This window comes from Chiloscyllium punctatum, chromosome 14 (assembly GCF_047496795.1).
Source record: "Chiloscyllium punctatum isolate Juve2018m chromosome 14, sChiPun1.3, whole genome shotgun sequence".
NCBI classification, from domain to species: domain Eukaryota; kingdom Metazoa; phylum Chordata; class Chondrichthyes; order Orectolobiformes; family Hemiscylliidae; genus Chiloscyllium; species Chiloscyllium punctatum.
The window spans coordinates 43,731,367-43,754,976 of NC_092752.1; the positions used below are offsets into that span (position 1 = coordinate 43,731,367).

The 23,610-nt window shown below is 41.2% G+C and overlaps 1 protein-coding gene across 4 annotated transcripts in view; it reads right to left on the reverse strand.

The window, feature by feature from the left end:
• glrbb (glycine receptor, beta b) overlaps window positions 1-23,610 on the reverse strand; it is a 223,778-nt gene that overhangs the window by 137,738 nt on the left and 62,430 nt on the right. For all 4 annotated transcript variants that reach the window (XM_072584273.1, XM_072584269.1, XM_072584271.1 and 1 more), the window contains exons 3-4: window positions 21,265-21,371; window positions 5,782-5,849 (exon numbers count right to left, since the gene is read on the reverse strand). In XM_072584273.1, the coding sequence (XP_072440374.1) occupies window positions 5,782-5,849; window positions 21,265-21,371 (175 nt within the window). The remainder of the gene's footprint in view (window positions 1-5,781; window positions 5,850-21,264; window positions 21,372-23,610) is intronic.

The window sequence follows — 23,610 nt, forward strand, 5'->3', positions numbered from 1 at the left end:
TATTTTGATAGGGAAGGAAAGCAAAAGAAGAACTGGTTACGACACAAATGAGTTATGCCCAAAACGTCAATTCTCCTGCTCCTTGGATGCTGCCTGACCTGCTGTGCTTTTCCAGCACTACACTCTTGACAAATTCAGCTGAATGGCTGAATTTCTGCTCCAATGTCTTATGGTCTTAAAATGTAATTGCCAACCTGTTGTCAAGACTGGGAAAAAAAAATGGAGGCATTTGAAAGGTGGCAGGAGTAAACTGATAGAAATCTAATGTAGTGAATGTTTGTTTGCATGCTTATAATATATATATGTGCTGTAGAGTACCGATAGAGTACGACCACAAGGTTTAAAATGAAGCCATCTCTATGTATTGATGGTTTATTTTTTTAAATGGAGGAGGTGTGATGATGCTGTCACTTTAAGAAGGTATTTTGTCCTTGTTTTGTTTGGAGAGAAGTTGTAAGGGCAGTGGTAACAAAGCACCTAGTTTAACAATGGAAGGAGAGTGGCCAGTTCTCTTAGTTCAGGTTTTTTTTCTAGTTTGTTTTAGCTGTAGCAGTCACAAAGATGACAGTGTCCAGGGGAATTGCAAGCTTCAGTAAAGAACTCCTCTGACATTCTCCTGAAATCTCTTTGTTCCCTGCTGCCTGCAAGTTTGTGGGGTGTTGCTGTACTGGAACAGTTAATTAGTAGTAGTTAGTGTATTCGGTCGGTTAGGTCATTCAGGAGTTAAGTTATTTTAAATTCTGTTTTCTTTTGCTTGTGTTTCAACTGCAGTGCATAAATAAATTGTTTTGCTTAAGGCTGCATGGTTTTACCAGCTGCATCACACCTGGAACGCACACTTCACATCTGCCTTTAAAGAAAGTAAGTTAGGGTCTAGGCAATGTTCTTAAAATATTTTGAGGGGGTCTGGCCTGACCAATAACACCTCCACCCTGGGAAAAAGCCTGATACTTTCCACTTTGTCCACACTGTTCACAATCTTATAAACTTCGATGAGATCACCTCAGCCCCGTGCATTCCAATGAAAACAAACCCAGTCTATCCAACCTTCCTTCATAACTAAAATTCCCCACACCAGGCAACATCCTGATAAACATTTTCTGTACCCTCTCCAAAGTATCCACATCCTTCTGGTAGTGTTGTGACCAGAACTGTATTCAATACTCCAAGTCTGGCTGAACTAAAGTTCTATAAAGCTGCAGCATAATCTGCCTATCCTTATACTCGATGCCCCTTCCAATGAAGGCCAGCATACTGTAGGCCTTTTTCTAACCACCTGATCTATGTGTGCTGTCACTCCCAGTGACCTGTGGGCCTGCACACTCTGATCCCTCTGCATATCAATACTCCAAAGCTTTCTGTCATTCGCTGTGTAAGTTCCACCTGTACTTGGACTTCCAAAATGCATCACCTCACATTTGTCCAGATTAAATTCCATCTGCCATTTTTCTGCTCATGCCTCCAACTGATCAATATCCTGCTGTATCCTGTGACAATTCTCCTCACTATCTGCATTGCTACCAGTCTTTGTATTTTCTGCAAACTTATTAATTAGACCAACTACATTTGCAGATCATGAACAGCAGAGGTCCCAGAACTGATCTCTGTGGAACACCACTAGTCACCTCTTTGTCTACCTCCATTCCAAAAGGCATCCTTCCACTGCTACTGTCTGTCTCCTACAACTAAGCCAGTTCACCCATGATACCATGTGACTTCACCTTTTGTACCAGTCTGCCATGAGGGACCTTGTCAAAGGCTATGTAGACTATGAAGCTATGAAGCCTATGTAGACAACTGCAATCACTATTCCCAATCATCTTCTAAATGCATATAGATCTTGTGTCTGAAAATCTTTTCTAATAATTTCCTGACCACCGATATGAGCTCACAGGCCTGTAATTTCCTGGATTGTCCTGCTACCCTTCTTAAACAATAGGACAACATTGGCTATTCTCCAGTCCTCTGGGACTTTATCTGTGGCCAAAGATGTCTGACAATGCGCCAGCAAATTGTTCTCTTGACTCCCTCAATTTTGTGGGATAGCTCCCATCAGGACTCAGGGATTTATTTTCCCTAACACTTAAGACCCTCAATACTTCTTGCTTTTTAATAGCAACTTGGCTTAGAAATTTGACACTCCCTTCCCCAAGATCCTCTGCCGCCAATTCCTTCTCTTTGGCGAATACCAACATAAATTGTTCATTTAGGACCTTTAGTCTCATATCTGATCGCTCCTTCAATTTAACAATCGTTACTTTTCACTTAAGCCTTGATATTTCTTTCCTTTTTTTTAAAAACACAATCATTGCGCTGTTTTTTTTTCCTCTTCCTGTTATGTTCCATTTTCAATGCTGATTATCCCGCTAATGGCTCTAACGTTTTCAGTTCTGGATAACTTACGGACTCCTATCAAGGGCTGAAAATGAGGCCTCAAGACACTCAAAAATTGAATATAGAGGTATTACAGACTGAACAATGACTGCAGGGACTTGGTGAATGGAGTCAAGAAAATGATGAATGTAGATTGAGCAGGTCCTGTAAAAGGATCTAAGTCCAGAAACTAGATGGGCTAAATGGTATTTTCTTATTCAATTTTTCACAAATTGTTTTGTTGTTATATTGTAGTGTTTCTGTTAGAGTTTCAGCAATGATAGCATTGCTTCATGTCGTGACTTTAACCAATCAACCATTCTGCTAAAACTGGAATTGGCAAGCTATTGTGCATGGAGGGCTGAACTCTGATTCCTAATCTTACTAAAATTAACTGCACAAGAAACAAGTTTTGGTCTGTTGGAAATAATTAAATTGGATTCTTATTAACAAACTGCTTATTCTCATCTTCAAAGAGCTGAAAACCTGTTTTCCATATTGTGATTGAATCCATGGCATCTTGTCTTCAATTTGTGCTGTAAGCAACAACAGTGAATATTGTAACATTCAGGGCACACAGAGATTGCTATGTTCTGTATTTGGTTCTACTTTACAAGCAGGGCAGGTCTTGTTGTCAGGTATTCAATCAGCCACTCAAAATATTTCAAGATTTACTCGGAGCAGTTCAAAAGTTACAAGCAGTTAGAGAAGGAGACAGAGACAGAACCAAGTTTCATGCAGAAAAGAATTGTTTAGGTGGCCTGCTGAAAAGTCAGATAAAAGTCAAACGCTATCTGAACTCAGTGAGTTAGCTATGAGCAGGAGAAGATGGCCAGCCCTGAGGCACTTACCAGCTTAATTGGACCTGAAAAGAAGCTATTTGCCAGAGTGCTAGTCCATAGCAGCGGTGAACTGTTAGTGAATTTAAGGGAAATGAATGCCCATGATTTTGTGTGTTTTTGCTCAAAGTAGCTAGGCAGTTGGAATTTTTGTAGTGAGTAGATAGGGTTCCTCAAGTGAATCCAGTAAGATGTGGTGTCAGGAGACAGGAATGGTGAACTGGGAGATGAACAGTCACTGAGGCCTTTTGTGACAGAATGATTTAGAGAGTTCAGAAGCTAAGTCGTTCAAAGAGAAGTTGTTAGAATCACTTGTATCAGCTAATAACATTTAATGATCCACAGTGTCAAAACATTTGTGGGGGTGGGGGGGCAGGGGTTGCTATGAAATCCATGGGATCCAACATAGCCACTTCTAGTGTTTAATACAATGTTTGATCACAATTTGTTTATTTGTATAATGCTAATTCTGGGTGTTACAACGCAAACTGCAGATTATATTACTGTTCTAACTTTGTAAAGTTCATAGTTGTTTGTTTAAAACTCTGGAATCTTGTTCTCTTACTAAATTCCTGGATCTGACACTTTGTACACTTTAAAAACAAGTTACTAGTCCTCAGTCAGATCATATATTTTTTAAAAAACTGGTGGTCTGCTTTGTGGTCATAACATTATACATTATATTGTTCAATTTATTACATTGGTGTAAGTCAGTAATTCTCAGAACTGTACTGCAGTGGAAAATACACAGAATCAATGAACTGTATAATTTTTGGTACCAATAAAGTGCATTGTTTAATTTTGTTGTTTAAGACACTAGTCCCACCACTTGGTCTCACACTGGCGATAAATAGGATGTGGACTTTTCTTTTAGAATTAGAATTATTGTCAGATGCAGTCACATAAGTGCAGTGAAAAGATTACAAAGTCACCACTTACAGCTCCATCTTAGGTACAAAAGTGCATTGGTACAGGATCTTAGGATTTTCTTCAAATTCTTGTTTAAGTATCCACATATAAGCCAAGGATTTCCTTTAAATTCTCAACACTTAGTGGGCAGCCTCTTGCAAAATGCCATGGCAGCAGGCCAACATTAGGCAGACACACACACACACATACTGCCATGTTGTCAACCCTGCTACCTCCCAACTCATCTCCAAATTTAGCCCCAGGTTACTCATGGCCATTCAGAGGTTTGCACGATTTGTTTTTGTGAAGCATTACTTGTAAATGCCAGCTCCTATAACTGCTGTCAGTAGGGATATAATCCTACTGACCTAAATTATGGAATCAAATTTAATTCACTGAAATCCTATCATGAAAATTTGATTACAAAATCAAGACTGAAATACCAGTGGAACAACTTACTGCTGGAAAACTGAGTTCTCTCCAGCTTAAATGCCAATATTTATTCTACACATTACAGTCTATCTATGTTCCTCACGATTTGGTATAGTTCAATAATATCACCATGGGCAGCACGGTGGCTCAGTGGTTAGCACTGCTACCTCACAGCGCCAGGGACCCGGATTTGATTCCCACATCGGGCGACTGTCTGTGTGGGATTTGCACGTTGTCCCAGTGTCTGCGTGGGTATCCTCCGGGTGCTCAGGTTTCCTCCCACATTCCAAAAGATGTGTAGGTCAGGTGAATTGGCCATGCTAAATAGCCCATAGTGTTTGGTGCATTAGACAGGGGTAAATGTAGGGAAATGGGTCTGGGTGGGTTACTCTGCGGAGGGTCGGTGTGCACTTGTTGGGCCGAAGGGCCTATTTCCACACTGTAGGATATCTAATCTAATCACTAAAATGAATTACTTGAGAATTATCTCATTATTTGTGAGGCAATGCTAGGTGCAGTATACTTGCCACATTTCTAAAGGGACAACACCATAAAAGTATCTAATTGGCTGTTTAGCACTTTGCAATCTTGCAGGCCATTTAAGGATCAAAATTCTCTCCATGATCCTGCCAAGCATTAAGTGATATTGTGGACAAAGTGGCAGCATGTGCAGTTATTAATCGGACCACTGCCTCTCTGCACTAATCTGTAATTTCTCCTTCATTGGCCATCCCATCATTGTTCACTCCGCAAGACATGTAAGAATCAGTTCAGGGCAGGAACATTGAATGATTTATGCTCAATGAAAACTTAATTTTCTTCCCAACTTCCCCAGTAAATGTGGATTCCTGAGCCTGTCTCATTAAAGGTGGATGCAAACCCAGGATAATAATAATTAGGGCTAAAGGTCTTCTGATGGAGAGAGAAGGAACTTAATGAAGGCCTGATTTCCCTTTGTTTCAGGCTACACATTTATCACTGGAGTTCCAGTGTTCCAACAAGTCCAAGATTCACCCTTCCCAAACGATTTTAAGGAAAGTAGCTACTTCATTCCTGTAACAGTAATACAATCAATCATTCATGTCATTTTCATTTTACTTTTTGCTTATTATATATCTTTGCAAAAATATAAATAAGTCTTGTTTTAATTGGTTACACAGTACTTAAAAAGGATATTGAGTTCTCATTAAGCAAGCCTGTATTTCTTAGGTTTGTAAGCAAATCTTACCATCGTTGTTTCATGTATCGACCCAAAGCTGTTAATGAAAATATTTATTTGTACATCAACTGGAATATCTAGAAACAAAGAAGAATGATTAATTTCACAGGATAAGTACTAAAAACCTACAAGAACATTTGTAATTTAGACAAAAGTTAGATTAATTAGCACACAGATGATAATTCTTACGTCACAAATTTTATGTCATAAATATTCAAGAAAACAACTAATTTAGGAATTAGACAGTTGCATCTTTATTTATCATCCAACATCACAAGAGGTGCTAGAAAGACAGCATGAAATTTTAAAGACTTGATTTGAGCTTATTATCAGAAATGATATAACGATTGTGATTCAGGGATTCCCTTGCTACTGTTTGCCATTACAGATGCCCCAAGTTAAACTAAAGGACTCAATTCTTCTGAATTTAGACACAAGGTCAGAGTCAGCATGGTAACAAAGGTAGATATGTGTCTAATTCAACAACTGGAAGTCATTATAGGGTGGACTGAACAAGCAATGATCATTACACAACTTATTAAAGGGATATGTGTAAGTTTCATTGACCAATATAGCCAAAGAGATACCAGTTTTTGTAACTCTGGATAAACTTTGTCAATGTAAAATCATATTTTTTAGAATGAAAAAAAAAACACAGACTAACTTCCTGAAGATTTACAACAGTAATGCTCTGTTGGTTACTGACAATTTAGCTCTAGTCAAACAAATTTGGGAAGCATATTTATAACACATCGCCAATTCGATCATAAACTTGACAAAAAATGATTTTGGTGAAACCAATGTGATTTTTTAGGCACATTTATGAGAAAGGGCCAATTGGCCACACAGTCAGAGTCATACCTCATGGGAACAGTCCCTTTGGTCCAACTAGTCCATGCCAACCATGTTCTCAAACTAAACCAGTCCCACCTGTCTACATTTGGCCCATATCCCCCCAACATTTCCTCTTCATGCACTTATCCAAATGTCTTTTAAATTTGTAACTGTACCTGCATCCACCACTTCCTCTGTCAGTTCATTCTACACACTAATCATTGTGGAAAACGTTGTCCCTCATGTCCTTTTCAAATTTTTGTTTTCTCAGCTTAAAAGTATGCACCCTAATTTTGAATTCCCCACCTTAGGGGAAAGGCCTTTTTCTTTGCCTCTCATGATTTTATAAACCTCTATAAAGTCAGCCCTCAACCTCCTACGCTCCAGGGAAAAGAGTCCCAGCCTATTCAGACTATTTGCATAACTCAAACTCTCCACTCCCACCAAGATCCTGGTAAATCTTTTCTGAACCCTCTTCAATTCAATAACACCCTTCCTATTGAGGGTGACCAGGACTCCATACAATACTCCAGAAGAGGGCTCATAAATGTCCTGTACAACCTCAACATGGCATCCCGACTCCTAAACTCAAAAGGACTGAATCATGAAGACCAGCTTGCTAAACACCTTCTTAAATCACCCTGTCTACCTCTGATGCAAATTTCAAAGAATTATATACCTGAACCCCTAGGTCTCGGTTTTACAACACTACCCAGGGCTCTGCTATTAATTGTATAAGTCCTGTCCTTTGTTTTACCAAATTGCAATACATCATATTTATCCAAATTAAACCTCACCTGCCACTCCTCAGCCCTTTAACCCAATTGATCAAGATTTCTTTGTAATCTTAGACAGCCTTCTTCACTGTCCACTATACCACCCATGATGGTATAGTGGACAGTGGTTAAGTATAGTGGACATGGTTAAGTTTCCCAAACTTAACCATGCCTCCAATATTCTCATCCAAATTATTTACATAAATGGAAAACAAAAGTGGACCCAGGGCTGATCCCTGTGGAAACCCACTGGTCACAGGCCTCCAATTCGAGAAACAACACTCCACCACTGCCCTCTGTCTCCTATCATGCAGCTCAGTTTTGTACCCATCTGACAAACTCACCCTGAATCCTGTGTGATCAAACTTTACTAATTAGTCTGCCATTATCAAAGGCTTCAATAAAGTTCAAGTAAATAATGTCTTCTGCTCTACCTTCAATCTTTTTGGTTACTTCCTCGAAAAACTCAATCAAGTTTGTGAGATCTGATTTCCCTCGCACAAAACCATGCTGACTATTCCTGATCATTCCTTGCCTCTCCATATACAAGTAAATCCTATCTTTCAGAATCACCTCCAACAGCACTGCTGCCTCACAGTGCCGGAGACCTGGGTTCAATTCCCGCCTCAGGCGACTGTGTGGAGTTTGCACGTCTGCGTGGGTTTCCTTCGGGTGCTCCGGTTTCCTCCCACAGTCACAAAGATGTGCAGGTTAGGTGAATTGGCCATGCTAAATTGCCCGTAGTGTTAGGTGAGGGATAAATGTAGGGGTATGGGTGGGTTGCGCTTCGGTGGGTCGGTGTGGATTTGTTGGGCCGAAGGATGTGTTTCCACACTAATGTAATCTGTAATCTAATCTAAACATACCCACCACTAAAGTCAGCCTCCTACAGAAGTAAAAATAGGGGCCATCTTGGATTGTCCAGTGCCGAAGACAAAACCAGAGATTTTGAGGCATAGAGGCATGAGTGGATTCTGTTGGAAGTTTGCTCTAAATTTCAGCCTTCTACTGGCTCCATTCATAAATTTGTTAAAGAATGGCAAGAAGTTTGAAAGCGAGGAGAACGTCAAAGTTCTCTTAACACCTTAAAAGTTGCTGTTTTAGTAGCACTGAATTATACAAAGCCAGTTAAAAGTGGTAGTTGATGCTGAAGGTTTGCTGGACATTGAGTTTGCAGTTTGGTTTAGGTGTCTCAGGGAGACACGCTAGCTGATATAAAAAAAGTTAGCAACTGCATAGATATACACGGAAAGGAAGCTGATGGCAATCGCCCAAGCCTGACCCTGAGCAAGAGACCATTGTATGGTAACTCCTCACTGAGGTTTAGGTGTTTCTGAGGATTTAATTGGCCCAAAGATAAGAAAGTGAATTTGAATTCTTTTCGCAAGTCTTTAAAAAAATTTTTCCAATATTCTGTTTTGTCCAGTGTGTCTACCATGAGGTTAAAATCACACAACACCAGGTTATAATCCGACAGGTTTATTTGGAAACACTAGCTTTCGGACCATTGCTCCTTCATCAGGTAGCTGTGAGGCAGGATCATAAGACAGAATTTATAGCAAAAGATTACAGTGTCATGCATATAAAACTATATATTGAATAAACTTAGATTGCTTTTAAGTCTTCCATCTTTTAGAACAGGTTGCAGGCAGTCAATCCATGTGACATTTTATAAAGTCCTACTTTGGAAATAGAACCAGTCTGACTCAAGATTGGGATACAGACAGACTCTAACTTCACTCTTTTAATGCATTGGCTTGAGCTGAGATGCCACCTTAAGTTATCTCAAGAACATGACTTAAAAGTAGTTCTGGGATTTACATATTAATGAATCGAGTAGCGAATGTTGTGCCCCTGTTCAAAAAAGGGAATAGGGATAACCCCGGGAATTACAGGCCAGTTAGTCTTACTTCTGTGGTAGGCAAAGTAATGGAAAGGGTACTGAGGGATAGGATTTATGAGTATCTGGAAAGACACTGCTTGATTAGGGACAGTCAGCACGGATTTGTGAAGGGTAGGTCTTGCCTTACAAGTCTTATTGAATTCTTCGAGGTGGTGACCAAGCATGTGGATGAGGGTAGAGCAGTGGATGTAGTGTACATGGATTTTAGTAAGGCATTTGATAAGGTTCCCCATGGTAGGCTCATGCGGAAAGTCAGGAGGCATGGGATAGAGGGAAATTTGGGCAATTGGATAGAAAACTGGCTAACCGGTCGAAGTCAGAGAGTGGTGGTAGATGGCAAATATTCAGTCTGGAGCCCAGTTACAAGTTGAGTTCCGCAGGAATCAGTTCTGGGTCCTCTGCTGTTTGTAACTTTTATTAATGACTTGGATGAGGGAGTCGAAGGGTGGGTCAGTAAATTTGCAGATGATACGAAGATAGGTGGAGTTGTGGACAGTGAGGAGGGCATTTGTCGTTTGCAAAGGGACTTAGATATGATGCAGAGCTGGGCTGAGGAGTGGCAGATGGAGTTCAACCCTGCCGAGTGTGAGGTTGTCCATTTTGGAAGAACAAATAAGAATGCGGAATACAGGGTTAATGGTAGGGTTCTTAGTCAGGTGGAGGAACAGAGGGATCTTGGGGTCTATGTACATAGATCTTTGAAGGTTGCCACTCAGGTGGATAGAGTTTGTAAGAAGGCCTATGGTGTATTATCGTTCATTAGCAGTGGGATTGAATTCAAGAGTCGTGAAGTGATGTTGCAGCTGTACAGGACTTTGGTTAGGCCACAGTTGGAGTACTGTGTGCAGTTCTGGTCGCCTCACTTCAGGAAAGATGTGGAAGCTTTGGAGAGGGTGCAGAGAAGATTTACCAGGATGTTGCCTGGAATGGAGAATAGGTCGTACGAGGATAGGTTGAGAGTTCTCGGCCTTTTCTCGTTGGAACGGCGAAGGATGAGGGGTGACTTGATAGAGGTTTATAAGATGATCAGAGGAATAGATAGAGTAGACAGTCAGAAACTTTTTCCCCGGGTACAACAGAGTGTTACAAGGGGACATAAATTTAAGGTGAAGGGTGGAAGGTATAGGGGAGATGTCAGGGGTGGGTTCTTTACCCAGAGAGTGGTGGGGGCATGGAATGCGCTGCCCGTGGGAGTGATAGAGTCAGAATCATTGGCGACCTTTAAGCGGCATTTGGATAGGTGCATGGATGGATGCTTAATCTAGGATAGAAGTTCGGCACAACATCGTGGGCCGAAGGGCCTGTTCTGTGCTGTATTGTTCTATGTTCTATGAAACTGGCAAGCCATTCAAAAAGATGGGATATTAGCTTTAAATCTCAGATCGAGAAATTTTTGTTATGGGCCAAAGACAGGTAGGTGGAGTTAAGTAACTGATCTGGCAAAACTTTGTTGAATGGCAATCCTGAAGAAGGATTATGCCTGAAACATCGACTCTGTTGCTCCTCGGATGCTGCCTGACCTGCTGTGCTTTTTCCAGCACCCCACTTAGTCAACTCTTTATTGAATGACAGAGCAAGCTCGAGAGGTTGAATGGCTTACTCCTGTTTATGTGTTCCTATAAAATTCTTCTTTGCTTCTGAATGTTTTGCCAATTAGTTTAAATTTATGTCCTCTGGTTACCAACTGTTCTGCTATCATTAACAGTGTCTCCCTTGTCAAAATGCTTCATGATCATCCTTCATCCTTCATGCCTATATTAAGATAGCCCCTTTATCTTCCAATGCAAGGAAAGCAACCTGAAACTCTAGCATCTTACCAACCAACTGAAGTCCTGCCTCCCTGGTATCATTTCCAATAAATCTCTTTAACTCCGAGACACCGAAGACAAAATTGTTCCTGGGGCCTTGCCGGCTGTTTTATAAAGAGGTGATGAAGTGAAAGTCACCATCGTCCCAGAGGATGCTGTCTCATTACAGAGAGACAACCTCAGGGGTGTTCAATCTCAGGGTCACCACACTTCAGGTGAGGGATGAGGTTGTGAAAGCAGACCCTTCAGGCTGATCTCAGCTAGTCCTGGAATTGAACCCATGCTGTTAGTGTCATTCACAAAGCAGCTAACTGTCCCCAAAGATCTAGACATGATACCTTTGCTGTTTGTATACACTACCTTTTTGTTACATATCCAAGGATCCTTCAATAATTTTAAACAGCCTTCCTAACTTGCTACCTCATACACATGAAAAGAGTAGTGGTCCTTATATACAGCTCAAGAGAGTAGCACATTATACTTCTCACTCTGCTCTTATCTGTTCGTCAGTTCTATACCTGCTCAACCGTTAGTGCCATGGACGTCAGTATTATTAACATATTTGTTATTTCCTGCTTCATTAAACCCTACATCAAAGTCTATATACATAACATTAATCATCAACATGGCCCTTTAATTCAGCAAAGGATCAATCAACTTCGTTAAACATGGTTGGTCTTTAATAAATCAGTGTTGGCTTTAATTTGTTAGCTCATGGTTTTCAGAGTGGTAACTATTTCCTTTCTTGGTTATATGTTGGTTCTGATGGTTTTCCTACTACCAGCATTATATTGATTGACCTAATGTAATTGCTGGATAATTGGAGCTAATAGCCAGAATCCCTGTTATCTCAATTGTTTCTTAGCTCGGTAATTGGATGCATCTCACATGTTGGTCACCTCTTCTACTTTTGAGTGCTTCCAACTTTTTGATAACTTCTCTTTGTACTCTATATATTTTTATAATTTAGTCATTTCATCACTACCCCTTCCTGTACTGTGACATTGGCACATCCACTTTGTCTAGTGAAGAGAGATGCAAGTTGTTAATTTAGTACCTCAGCCACACTATTTGCCTTAACACAATAGAAATTTTAAAAATATCAATCAGCTAATTAACTAATCCTAATTCTTTTTATGAAGTTTCTTTAAATACATGTGCCGTTTGGTTAATTGATGAGTTTCCCAACAGATGCAAGGCTAAGAGGGGATTTGATAGAGACATACAAGATGATCAGAGGATTAGATAAGGTAGACAGTGAATGTCTTTTTCCTCGGATGATGACGTCAACTTGTACGGGGGGGCATAACTGCAAATTGAGGGATGACAGATTTAAGACAGATGTCAGAGGAAGGTTCTTTACGCAGAGAGTGGTATGGGCATGGAATGTCCTACCTGCTATTGTAGTCAACTCAGCCACATTAGAACATAGAACATAGAACATAGAAGAATACAGCGCAGTACAGGCCCTTCAGCCCTCGATGTTGCGCCGATCAAAGCCCACCTAACCTACACTAACCCACTATCCTCCATATACCTATCCAATGCCCGCTTAAATACCGATAAAGAGGGAGAGTCCACTACTGCTACTGGCAGGGCATTCCATGAACGTACGTACTTATCAAGGATACTCAATAGTTGCTCCTTGAACAAGTTCCACATTAGGGAGATTTAAACAATCCTTAGATAAGCACATGGATGGTTTTGGGATAGTGTAGGGGGACAAATATATGTAGGGGGAGAATATTTCACAGGTCGGTGCAACATCGAGGGCTGAAGGGCCTGTTCTGTTCTATGTTCTATTAACAGCAATCTAGGTTTGTTCAGTATATAATTTCAGTTGCACGACACTGTAATCTTTTGCTATAAATTCTGTGACTTGTGACCCTGCTCCACAGTTACCTGATGAAGAAGCAGCGCTCCAAAAGCTCGTGATTCCAAATAAACCTGTTGGACTATAACCTGGAGTTGTGTGATTTTTAACTTTGTCCAAGCCAGTCCAATACTGGCATCTCCACATCATGTCTATCATGAGGGACAAACCAATTGAAATAAACAGTGTCACAGGGATCATGCTGGGGCCACAATTATTGACAATATACATTAATGACTTGAAGTAAGGAATTGGATAAGGTGCAAAACAAAACGTTAACACATAAGGTAACATGCAATTCGATAGAGGATTTGCTAACCAAATGTATTTTAATTTCTTCGATGTGGGAGCAGGACGTACTGCAGCCAAATTTGCAGATAACATGAAAATTGGCAGAAAGTAATTTGCAATAAGGAAATATGAAATTTACAAATGGATATGGATATGTTAGATAAATGAGACAAAATTTGGCACATTAAGTTTAATGTGGATAAGTATGAGGTTGTCCATTTTGATTGGAGAACAGTTGGAGTAGCTGTGACTGTATTCACTGGAGAATACAAGAATGAGGCATGACCTTATTGAAACATACACTATTCTTAGTCGACTTGAAAGGCTAAATGCAGAAAGATAGTTTCCGCTAGTGGGTGACCAGGACGGGAGAGCATAATCTCAGAATAAAAGGGGTCATCTACTTCAGACAAAGGTGAGGAGGGTGGTGAACCTTTTGAATTCTTTAAAACAGAGGTTGTGCTGTGAAATTTGTTCAAGACGGAGATAAATTTTTAATCAGTAAGGGAATAAAGGATTGAGAAACTAAGAAAAAGAGTTTAAGATTGTCAGATCAGCCCTGATCTCATCGAATGGTGGAGCAGACTAAATGGACTGAATGGTCTACTTCTGCGCTGACATCTGACTGACCTAAAGGTAGGAAAGTCATCAGAACCTGATAGCCTGCATCCAAAGATTTCAAAAGGTAGTTGCTTCAGAGTGAGTGGAGGCATTGGACAATATAATACAGAACTCACTGGATTATGAGAAGGTTCGGAGAGATTGGTAAATGACTAATGTGATACGGCTGTTCAAGAAGGGAGATATATGAAGCATGAAAGTACATAGCAATTAGCCTAACAATGAGAATTGGGGTAATTCTAGAATCTATTATGAAGAAAGAAATAATTCATTTACAAAAGCTTACCTCAATGAAAGAGGATCAACATGGCTTTGTGAAAGAGAACTCATGTTTGAGACATTTCCTTGAGTCCTTTGAGGTTATAAAAAGCTGGATTGATAAAGTGAGATTCATGGGATGTAGTGTATTTGGATTTTCAGAAGGCATGGGATAAGATGGCTCATAAAAGATTATTACAGAAATTATTATTATTGTTCACAATACTGGGAGTAATGTAGTCCAATACATGGATTGAGGACTGGTTAACCCATAAGGGATAGAAGGCTGGGATTAATAGTTTCTTTTAAAACCATTTAAGTGCACTGCCACAAATATTAGTCCAACAGCATCATTGATTTACTAACTACATTAATGAGGACGATGGGGAAGGGGTGAAATTTGTTGATTATGCAAATATCAACGGTAAGCCATGTTGTGATGAAGATGGAAATAGATTGAGTAAGTAGGCACTTGACAGCGGAGTTTGATGAAGGAATACACGAGGTTATACAATTTGTTGTGAAGAATCAAAAGGGAGAATATTATTAAAATAGAGAGAAACTCTAAATAAGTGTAGCACAGAGCGGTTTGGATGTTTTTGTGCATAAAACACAAAAATGGCATACAAGTGCAGCAAGTATTAAGGCAAATGGAATTTTGGTCTTTATTACTAGTGAACTGGAGTTTAGAAATAGGGAAGTCTTATGACACCTGTGTTGGTGAGGCTCTGTGTAGAATTCAGTGTACAGTACTGGCCCCTATACTTAAATTATGTATAGCCTTTAGAGGTAGTTCAAAAGAGATTCACTTGACTGATTCCCAGGATGACTGGGCTGACGCATCAAGAACAGAATTGACCTTTATTCAATAGAATTTATAAGAATGAGGGGTGATCTCGTTGAGACGTACATGTTTCTGATAAAAATAGAATGGTACAGATGCTGGAAATCTGGAATAAATACAGAATGCTGGAGAAAATCAACACATCTGGCCAATATAGGTGCACTAATTTAAGCTTAAGATGCTAGTTTTTGGCCTTTCTCCCTTTCAAGCTGGATGCAAAATTCAATCAAATTTTGGTTACTAATGCCTTTACTCCAGGATTGTTAATTAATCCCACCACATTACATGCAAAAAGTCTCATATAATTTGCTATTGGATTAATTTTAGAATTTGTTGCTATAAGACATCATCTCCAAAGCAGTCTATAACTCCTTATCCAGGCTACCAATGATAATCAATATCTTCAGTTCACAGAATCAAAATTAAAGTGTTACAGTGAAGATGGATGCCATTTGGCCTCTTGTGCCCACACCTACATGTTAAATGAGGATCATTACCAAGTACCAATCCTTTGTCTTGTACGTTATTTTTATCCAGGGTGGCACTGTTGCCTCACAGTGCCAGGGACCTAGGTTCAATTCCCACCTCAGACAACTTTCTCCCTGTGCCTGCGTGGGCTTCCTCCAGATGCTCCGGTTTCCTCCCACAATCCAAAGATGTGCAGGTTAGGTGAGTTGGCCATGCTAAATTACCCATAGTATTCAGGGATGTGTAGATTGTGTGCATTAATCTAGGGTAAATGTAGAGTAGGAGGGGAATCGGGTGAGTTACTCTTTGGAGGGTTGGTGCGGACTTATTGAGCTGAAGGGCCCGTTTCCACACTGCAGGGGAATCTATAAATCATCCGATGTTCTCTCAAATCCCTCAATCAAACCTGCCTCCACTGTACTTCTAGGCACTGCATTTCATACCATAACTACTTGCAAATGTAAAAGTTTTTTGTCATATTACCCCTGCTTCTATACCCTCTTCTCCTTATTCCTTTTTCTTTCAGCAATACATGGATTGAAATTAACCATGTTTATTCCCATCTCTTTATGCACCCAATGTTTCTTCTTATATGGCCTCCGATATTATTGTTACCGCTAGTGGGCCTGTAGACTACTCTCTAACATTTTCCCCTTTCTCTAACATTCCTCATTTCTACCCAAACCCATTCAACATTGTGATCTCCTGAACCAAAGTTCTCTCTGTCTGCTGCACCAATGATAAATAATGCTGCCCCTTGTCCTGTAGTTAGCTTTCTATTCTTAAGATTCATACAGTTAAACAGCATGGAAACAAACCCTCCTGTCCAATTTGTCCATGCCAACCAGATATCCTAAATTAATCCAGTCCCATTTCCAAGCACGTGGAAAGTGCTCTCTCAACCCTTCCTATTCATATATACATCTAGATGCCTTTTAAATGTTGTAATTATGCCAGCCTCCACCACTTTCTCTGGCAGATCATTCCATGCAAGCACCACCTTCTCTGAAAAGGTTGCCCCTTACATCCCTTTTAAATCTTTCCCCTCTCACCTTAAACCTATGCCCTCTAGTTTTAGTCGCCCTTACCTTAACAAAAAGACCTTGGCTATTCACCCTATCCATGTCTCTCCTGATTTTATAAACCTCGAAGGTCACCACTCAGCCAAATGCCATTTGACTTTAGGAAATATTTAAATTCTCTGCTGGTAAATTACGTCCCATTGTCAGTGATCAATACTTCTGTGAGTCTGTGTATCGAAAATGATGTTTGCAGCTTCTCAAATTGTCATCCTGGAGTTTGCTGAACAAGCTTTATGCACTTCCAACCACTCTGAATGGGTGTCCACAATGACCAAGATTATTGAACCCATGAAAGGACCAGCATATTCGACATGCAACCGAATCGATCACTGAAGGTGGCAGGACAAGGAGATAAGGTAGTAAAAAAGGTCTATGGCATGCTTGCCTTCATTGGAAGGGACACTGAGTAGAAGGATAGGCAAATTATGTTGCTGTTTTATCGAACTTTAGTAGGCCATATTTGAAATACTGCATACAGTTCTGGTCACCACATGATCAGAAAGATGTAGATGCTTTGGAGAGGGTACAGTAATGGCTTTACCGGGATTTTGATTAGTATCGGGGATTTTAGCTGTGAAGGAAAATTGTATACACTGGGGGATTTGTTTTCACTGGAATGCAGGTTGTTGAGGGGGCAATTTGATGAAGATTAAAAGACTATATATGTCGTGGATAGCATGGAAAGTGTGAGGCTTTTTCCAAGGGTGGAGGGGTTAATTAGTAGGGGACACAGGTTCAAGGTGTGAGGGGATGTTTAAAAGAGATGTGCAAGGCAGGTTTTTCACACAAAGGGTGGTGAGTGCCTGGAACACACTGCCAGAGGAGGGGGTGGAAGCAGATACAATAGCAGCATTCAAAGAAGCACCTGGACCAATACATGAATAGGAAGGGAATAGCGGGATACGGATACTGTAAGTGAAGACAGTTTTAGTATAGAAGGGCCTCTTCAGGCTTGGAGAGCTGAAGGACCTGTTCCTCTACTGTATTGTTCTTTGGATGTCATTTTAAAAAGCAATAGTGAAAGTGGAACATAACAGGTTAATACGTTCTTGTAAATGTGAAGGGTGTAGTAGACACGTCTGGGGAACTCTGGATGTCAAGGAAATGTACTGGATGGGATAAGAAATACAAAAGGGAAGCTTATGGACCAAAAACAAATAGAAACCCTAGAGGAGTAGAGAAAGTGCAGAAATTATTAAAAGAGAAATGAGGTGAGCAAAGAAGGGGCTTGAATAAAATAATGGCGTAAAATAACTGATGATCTAAAGGCAGTTTAAAAAGTATATTAGAGGCAAGGGGACAACCAGGGAAGATCGGCCAACCAATGTGTCTGAAACTGGAAGATATAGGTGAGGTTTAAATTAATACTTTTCATCTGAATTTACCACAGTGCAGAACAATATAGTATAGAAACCCGAATGGTTAACATCAGGAAGGAGGAAGTATTAATATTTTAGTCAGTTTAAAGTTGCATAAATAACCAAGCCCAGATGAGCTACTGGGACAGGCAAAGGAAGAGTGTACGGGGGCATTGACAAACTTTCAAATTCTCTCTGGACACAGGAGGGGTGCCAAGTGACTGGAAGACGATGAGTCTAACATCAGTGGGAGGGAAACTATTAGCAAAACTTTTGAGGAACAGAATTTCTGAGAGAGGTTTAATCTAGGATAGTCAGCATGCCTTGGAAGGGGGTGATCATGTCTAAAAATTCGAGTGAATTTTTTGAGGAGATGACTAGGTGTATGGATGATTGTAATGTAGTTGGTGTAATCTACACAGATGTCAGTGAGGCTTTTGGAAAGGTGTTGCAGGGGTGACTGGTCAAGAAGGTGAGACCATGGCATCCAGGGCAATTGGGAAATTGGATCCAAAACTGGCTTATTGTCAGGAAGCAGAGTGTGCAGGTTCAAGTTGCTTTTTGTGACTTGAAGCCTCTTTCCAGAGGTTTTCCACAGAGTTTCATGCTTTGCAACTTGCTGTTTGTTGTATACATTAATGTCATAGATGCAAACATAGGGGGTTTATTAGTAAATTTGCAGATGACCTAAAAGTTGGTGGTATGTAAACAGCAAGGAATAAATCCTTAGACTACAAGAAGATACAGATAGACAGGTCATACTGTCATAACAGTGCAAGCTGTCCAAAGAACTCTGGATTTCAAGGAATAGAGAAAATTGCTTGAAGGAAAAAAGGGAAGCTTATGGTACATATCATGGAACAAAACACAACAGAAACCCTACAGGAGTACAGAAAGTGCAGAGGATTTAAAAAAAAAGAAATAGGAGAGCAAAACAAAAGGGCATGAAAAAAATCAGTGGTAGTTGATTCATGAAAGTGTGAGTAATGCATTTTGGGAAGACTAACAAGGCAAGGCAGGACATGAAGAATGGTAAGACTTTGGATTGTACTGAGGATAACTGGGACCTTGGTATACATGTACATAAATCCTTGAAGAGACATAAATAGGATGGCTAAGGTGGTCTATGGAATACTTGTCTTTATTAGCTGTGGTATAGAATGTATGATGTGGGAAGTTATGACTGAGATGTATGAGATGTTGGGACTGAGACAAGGTGGGGGGGGGGGGGGGGAGGAGAAATGAGGAAACTGGAGAAATCTGAGTTTATCCCTTGTGGTTGGAGGGTTCCTAGGCAGAAGATGAGGCGCTCTTCCTCCAGCCATCGTGTTGCTATGGTCTGGCGATGGAGGAGTCCAAGGACCTGCATGTCCTTGGTGGAGTGGGAGGGGGAGTTGAAGTATTGAGCCATGGGGTGGTTGGGTTGGTTGGTCCAGGTGTCCCAGAGGTGTTCTCTGAAACATTCCGCAAGTAGGCGGTCTGTCTCCCCAATATAGAGGAGGCCACATCGAGTGCAGCGGATGCAGTAAATGATGTGTGTGGAGGTGCGGGTGAATTTGTGGCAGATATGGAAGGATCCCTTGGGGCCTTGGAGGGAGGTAAGGGGGGAGGTGTGAGCGCAGGTTTTGCATTTCTTGTGGTTGCAGGGGAAGGTGCCGGGAGTAGAGGTTGGGTTGGTGGGGGGTGTGGACCTGACGAGGGAGTCACGGAGGGAGTGGTCTTTTCGGAATCGACGTTTCGGGCATGAGCCCTTCTTCAGGAATGAGGGGAGTGTGCCCAGCAGGCTAAGATAAAAGGTAGGGTAGCTTGACCTGATGCGCTTTTCCAGCAACACATTTTCAGCTCTGATCTCCAGCATCTGCAGTCCTCACTTTCTCCTACAAAATCACAAGAGGGCCTATTACTGTAATGCTAATCCCTGAAAAATGCCATGTCTACCTCTGGAAGGGGGAGGTGTCTCAAAACATGAATAACAGACAAAGCTAGCTGTCACACATTGCTAGTTTGCAGTGAACACACCTGGTATTCTCTACAGAGAACTGCCATCAAGCCAAAAAAACATTCAGTATGCCACATATTTGAGGAATTTAGTATACGAATTTCAGTTCAAGTGCGACACTAGGTACATAAACCATGTGTTTCGACCATGGTAGACTATTTCAAACAGTATGTCCCTTTAACTGTCCATAGAAGGAAATGTACCAACTGTGCTCAAGGAACCTATCCTTACAAAACTCTGAACATAGTGTCTAGCACCAGACATGATTCTGCTATTGGACGATATACACCAAATAATCCAGACTGGAGCAGTAGGCTTGCAGTGCATTTAAGTTGCATCTGGAGAGACTACACATAGTCACACACAGTGCCCTTAATTTACATAGGTATAAGGAGTTTTTAACATAAATTGAATTTTCCCCATGGAGAATGATTATGGAAACTGCTACAAGCTGGCAGGGCAACAGTCTTGCTTCAACTGAGTTTTTAATCGAACTAGCTGTAAATTGGATGCCAGTCTGGAGAACAGGTAGAGGTCATGTGACCTCAAGCCAGGAAGCATATTAGTACAGTATTGCATTTATTTCCCAAGCACAGACCTCCAATCGCTGGTCAGGGCATTCCTATGTGGACCACAGCAATCAGGTTCTGCCTGCCCTGAGTTATAAGCGGCGATCTAAGACTAAGTTGACAGATCCTGCTGCATCTCCATGGTAACATGCTCCAAACAATGAGGACTTTCTTCTCATGTTGAATAGATTGACATTCCCTTTTAAAACCTGATTTCTTGCATATCAGTCCTGATGAGTACAAGAAGAAAAACTTTGACTCGTGTCTCTTTTTGTGTAATGATTCAATTCTGCACTAGAAAGCAACTATTCCTCTACGTTGCTGTTGATACGAGGCAGATCCTTTTTGTGATTGTAAACTATGGATGTGAAATGATAAATATCATTTATGGAAGTGAAGGTACAATGATGTTGGTATCAGCTGGCTGTTCAATTTCCCAGGTTTGCAGGATGTTTCCAAATTGTTAGGCTTTCTCACTTCACTCATACGCCCAATCTCAAATGGATTAGAGCCGGAGAATGAAAATCAACTTGTCCTGTTGATTATGAACCTGCGCTCACAATAAACCTCCATTTTAACCATCCTTATTGCCTCCAATGCACTGATTTATAATACAAGGCAGGATAAAGATAAAATTGATGTAATAAAGCAATTACCACAATATATTGCCACTTGAAGGCTATGAAATAACCCCTTACCTATAATGCATTTGCTGCTATGCTAACAAATCTGCACAAGGAACTCTATATAAAATGTAATCTGCACGGTGGATGTTTGCTACTGTTCTTACTCATGAAGTGACACAAACCTTTGAAATTTGGCCGTATTCTTGGATCATAGGAGACCAGTAATCTGTTGAGGATGTTGCTGGTAGAATTTGCAGGTACTCGTGCAAGGTCTTCAGCAGACTGCTCACTATAACAAAACAAAACATTGTGAATGTTCAATTTGCTTGGAACACCGTAAGAAATGCATACAAGAGCAAAGTGTTTGGTTCCCTCAAGCCTTCTCTGCCATTCAATAGGATCATGGTTGATCCAACATTCCTCACGCATATTTTCTGCATTTTCCCCATAATCCTCGATTCCCCTTCTGATCAAGCATCTATTTCTGTCTTAAATATACACAAAGATTCTACCACCACAGCTCTGTGTGACAAAGCAGTTCCAAAGACCCAAAACTCTTAGAGAAGAAATTCCTAATCCCAGTCTTAAATTGTCACCCCTTTATTCTGAGACTGTGCCCTCTGGTCCTAGACTCTCCATCCCTCTCAGCATTTACCTGGTCAAGCCCCTTAAGAATCTTCTAAGTTTCAGTGAGATCACCTCTCATTCTTATGAATTGCAGTGAGTAGAGTTCCAACCTGTTTAGCCTTTGCTCACAAGGCAATCCCTCCCGACCAGGGATCGTCCCGGTAAACCTTCTCTGAACTGCCTCCAATAAAATGATGCCTTTCCTTAAATATGGGGACCAAAACTGCTCATAGTACTGCAGATGAGGACTCACCAACACCTTGTATAGTTGCAGTAAGATTTCCCATCTCTTACACTCAAATCCATTTGAAATAAAAGCCAACATTCCATTAGCCTTCCTGATTACCTGCTGCACTGTTTTCTAGCTTCCTGTGTTTTGTGCACAAGTACCCCAAGTCCCTTTATGTTGCACCTTTCTGCAGTTTTTCCCCACTACGGATTCTTTGTTCTCCCTTCCAAAATGACCAACATCGCATTTTTGCCCACTTACCTTATCAATATCTCTCTATAAACTGTACCACTCTCACAACCTGTATTTCCACCTATGTTTGTGTCATATGCAAATTTGGCAATCATATATTTACTGCCTTCTACCAAGTCATCAATCTGTATTGGAAATATTTGCAGTCCCAGCACCAATCCCTCTGGAACCCCAACCTGGTTACTGGCTGTGAATTTGAGGAAGAATCCCTAACCCTGATTAATGTTTCAATTCTCTATGCATACCAATATGTGACATCCAATACAGTGGGTTCTTATTTTATTTTCCACCCTTGAACCTCACTCCTCCAACCCCAGTTCTCCCCTTCCACTAATCTCCAGATACAGCGCATTATCCTCCGCCACCACCTACAATCAGACCCCATTACCCAGGATACATTTCCCTCGCCATCCGTAGCTGTGTTCTGCAGAGACGACTCCCTCCATGACTTCGTCGTTAGGTCCATGCCCTGTAGCAACCCACCCTCCACACCCGATACCTTCCCTTGCTGCTGCAAGAGGTGCAAAGCCTGCATCCACACCTTCCCCCTCACCACTGTCCACGGCCCCAAAGGATTCTTTTACATCCAGGAGAGATATTCCTGCACATCCAAACACCTCATCTACTGTGTCCATTGCTTGCGATGTGGTCTCCTCTACATTGGGCAGACACAATGCCAATTCACGGAACAGGTCAGGGAACATCTCTGGGACACATGCACCAACCAACTGTCCCGTGGCCAACCACCAACTCCCCCTCCCACTCTCCCAAGTCCTGTGCCGTCTCCACCACCAAATCCAAGCCACCGACACCTGGAGGAAGAACGCCTCATCTTCCGCCTTGGGACCCTCCAACCACACAGCATCAACGTTGACTTCACCAGTTTCCTTACCTCCCCTCCCCCCACCTCATCCAAGATCCAACCCTCCAACTTAGCATTGCCCTCTTGAACTGAGCTATCTGTCCATCTTCCTTCCCACCTATCCGCTCCACCCTCCCCTCCGACCTATCACCATCACCCCCACTTTCATTGTCCTATCACCTTCCCAACCCTCTTTCCCTCCCATCCACACCCTCCTATTTATCTCTAAGACCCCACCCCTCCACATTCCTGATGAAGGATTTATGCCCGAAACATCAACTCTCCTGCTCCTCGGATGCTGCCTGATCTGCTGTGCTTTTCCAACACCACACTTTTTGGTTCTTATGACTAAACATTTTTGAGCTATGTTGTTGAATACCTTCTAGAAGTTCAAGTACAACACATCTGCTGGTTCCCATCTACCTACTTTGATTGAAACTGCCTCAAAAAACTCTAATCAATTAGTCAGGCACAGTTTCTCTTTCATGAAGCCATGTTGACTCTACTTAATCTGATTAAGATTTTTCAAACGTTTTGCTATTACTTCCTTAACAATTG